This window comes from Arachis ipaensis, chromosome B1, assembly GCF_059453495.1.
Source record: "Arachis ipaensis isolate K30076 ecotype BB chromosome B1, ASM5945349v1, whole genome shotgun sequence".
Classification (NCBI taxonomy): Eukaryota; Viridiplantae; Streptophyta; class Magnoliopsida; order Fabales; family Fabaceae; genus Arachis; species Arachis ipaensis.
The window spans coordinates 104458514-104460063 of record NC_142436.1 but is presented as its reverse complement, the minus strand read 5'-3'; the positions used below and the strand labels follow the sequence as shown (position 1 = coordinate 104460063).

The 1550-nt window shown below is 41.5% G+C and overlaps 1 protein-coding gene across 1 annotated transcript; it reads right to left on the bottom strand.

Moving 5' to 3' along the window:
* Nucleotides 1-640: 640 nt before the first annotated feature.
* Nucleotides 641-1123, bottom strand: LOC148577744 (uncharacterized). Its single transcript, XM_088502908.1, has one exon. It carries the CDS (start codon nt 1121-1123, stop codon nt 641-643), a length of 483 nt encoding a protein of 160 aa, XP_088359034.1.
* Nucleotides 1124-1550: the final 427 nt, after the last annotated feature.

The window sequence follows — 1550 nt, the reverse complement described above, 5'->3', positions numbered from 1 at the left end:
CCCAGTTACTGTCCTTGTGGGGATTAACTCGTTCTTCTCATTGGAAATGACTGTCATTCCTCCCTTCTTTGGCACAACCTGTACTGGGCTCACCCAAGAGCTGTCAGAGATTGGGTATATGACTCCAGCATTCCAAAGCTTCATCACCTCTTTTTGAACCACCTCCTTCATGGTTGGGTTAAGTCTTCTTTGGGGTTGAACTACAGGCCTTGAATCTTCCTCCAATAGAATTTTATGCATACAGATGGCAGGGCTTATGCCCTTAATATCATCAATCGTCCAACCCAAGGCTGTTTTGTGAGCTTTCAACACTTCAATCAGCTTTGTTTCTTCTTTTATGTTCAAAGAAGAGTTTATGATCACTGGCAGGGCCTCAGCTTCTCCAAGAAATACATACTTGAGATGAGGGGGGAGAGGCTTTAACTCTTGTTTTGGCTTCTCCTCTGTCTTGCCTTCAGAGGAGATTTCTACCACTTTCTCTTCTATGAAATCTTATTCCACTTCTATTTCCATTTCTTGTTCCTCTTGGTTGTTGGCTTCAAGTAACCCCCTCTCTACTTCTTCCACCATTTCCACTCTCATATGCTTTTCTTCCTCAGGGGGGTATTTCATGGCTTTAAAGATATTGATGATCATCTTCTCATCTGAGTGTCATTTTTCCTTTATCTACATCAATTATAGCCCTTGCTGTGGCTAGAAAGGGCCTCCCCAAGTTGATTGAGTTGTGTCCTTCTTCCTCCATGTCCAAAATGACAAAGTCAGCAGGAAATATGAATTCTCCTACTTTCACTAACAAATTCTCCACAACTCCATTAGGTATTTTGAGCGATCTATCAGCCATTTGAAGTGACATTCTAGTTGGCTTGAGTTCCTCTATTGCAAGCTGCTTCATTAATGATAGAGGCATCAAGTTGATGCTGGCTCCTAGATTACAGAGGGCTTTGTTCAATGTTCTATTGCCTATAGTGCAAGATAGGATGAAGCTTTCTGGATCTTTGAGCTTTGGTAGAAGACCTCTTTGGATGACAGCACTGTATTCTTGGGTCAAGATTACTGTCTCCTTCTCATTCCAGCTCCTTTTCTTGTTGATGAGCTCTTTGAGGAATTTTGCATATAGAAGCATTTGTTCTAGAGCTTCAGCAAGTGGAATGTTGATCTTCAGCTTCTTAAAAACTTCTAGAAACTTGGGGAACTATTGGTCTTTAAGTTCTCTGTTGAACCTTTGAGGATATGGAATGGAAGGAGTGTATGGCTTCTCCTCCTTCCTCTGTTCTTGTGATTGTTCCTCAATAGCTTGTTTTCCCTTCTTTGAAGCTTGAGGTTCCTCTTTCTCCTTGAACTTATCTTGGTCCTTCTCCTTAAGTGTCACTTCTTTCTTGCTACTGGCCTTATCATTCTCAGCTGGCCTCTTGTTAGTTTCTTTGTCATTTACCAAGGTTTTTCCACTCCTTAATTGGATTACTTTGCATTCCTCTTTAGGATTGGAAATGGTGTCACTTGGTAATGCATTGGATGCTCTTTCAGCCACTGTTTGCTTGGATAATTGGCCA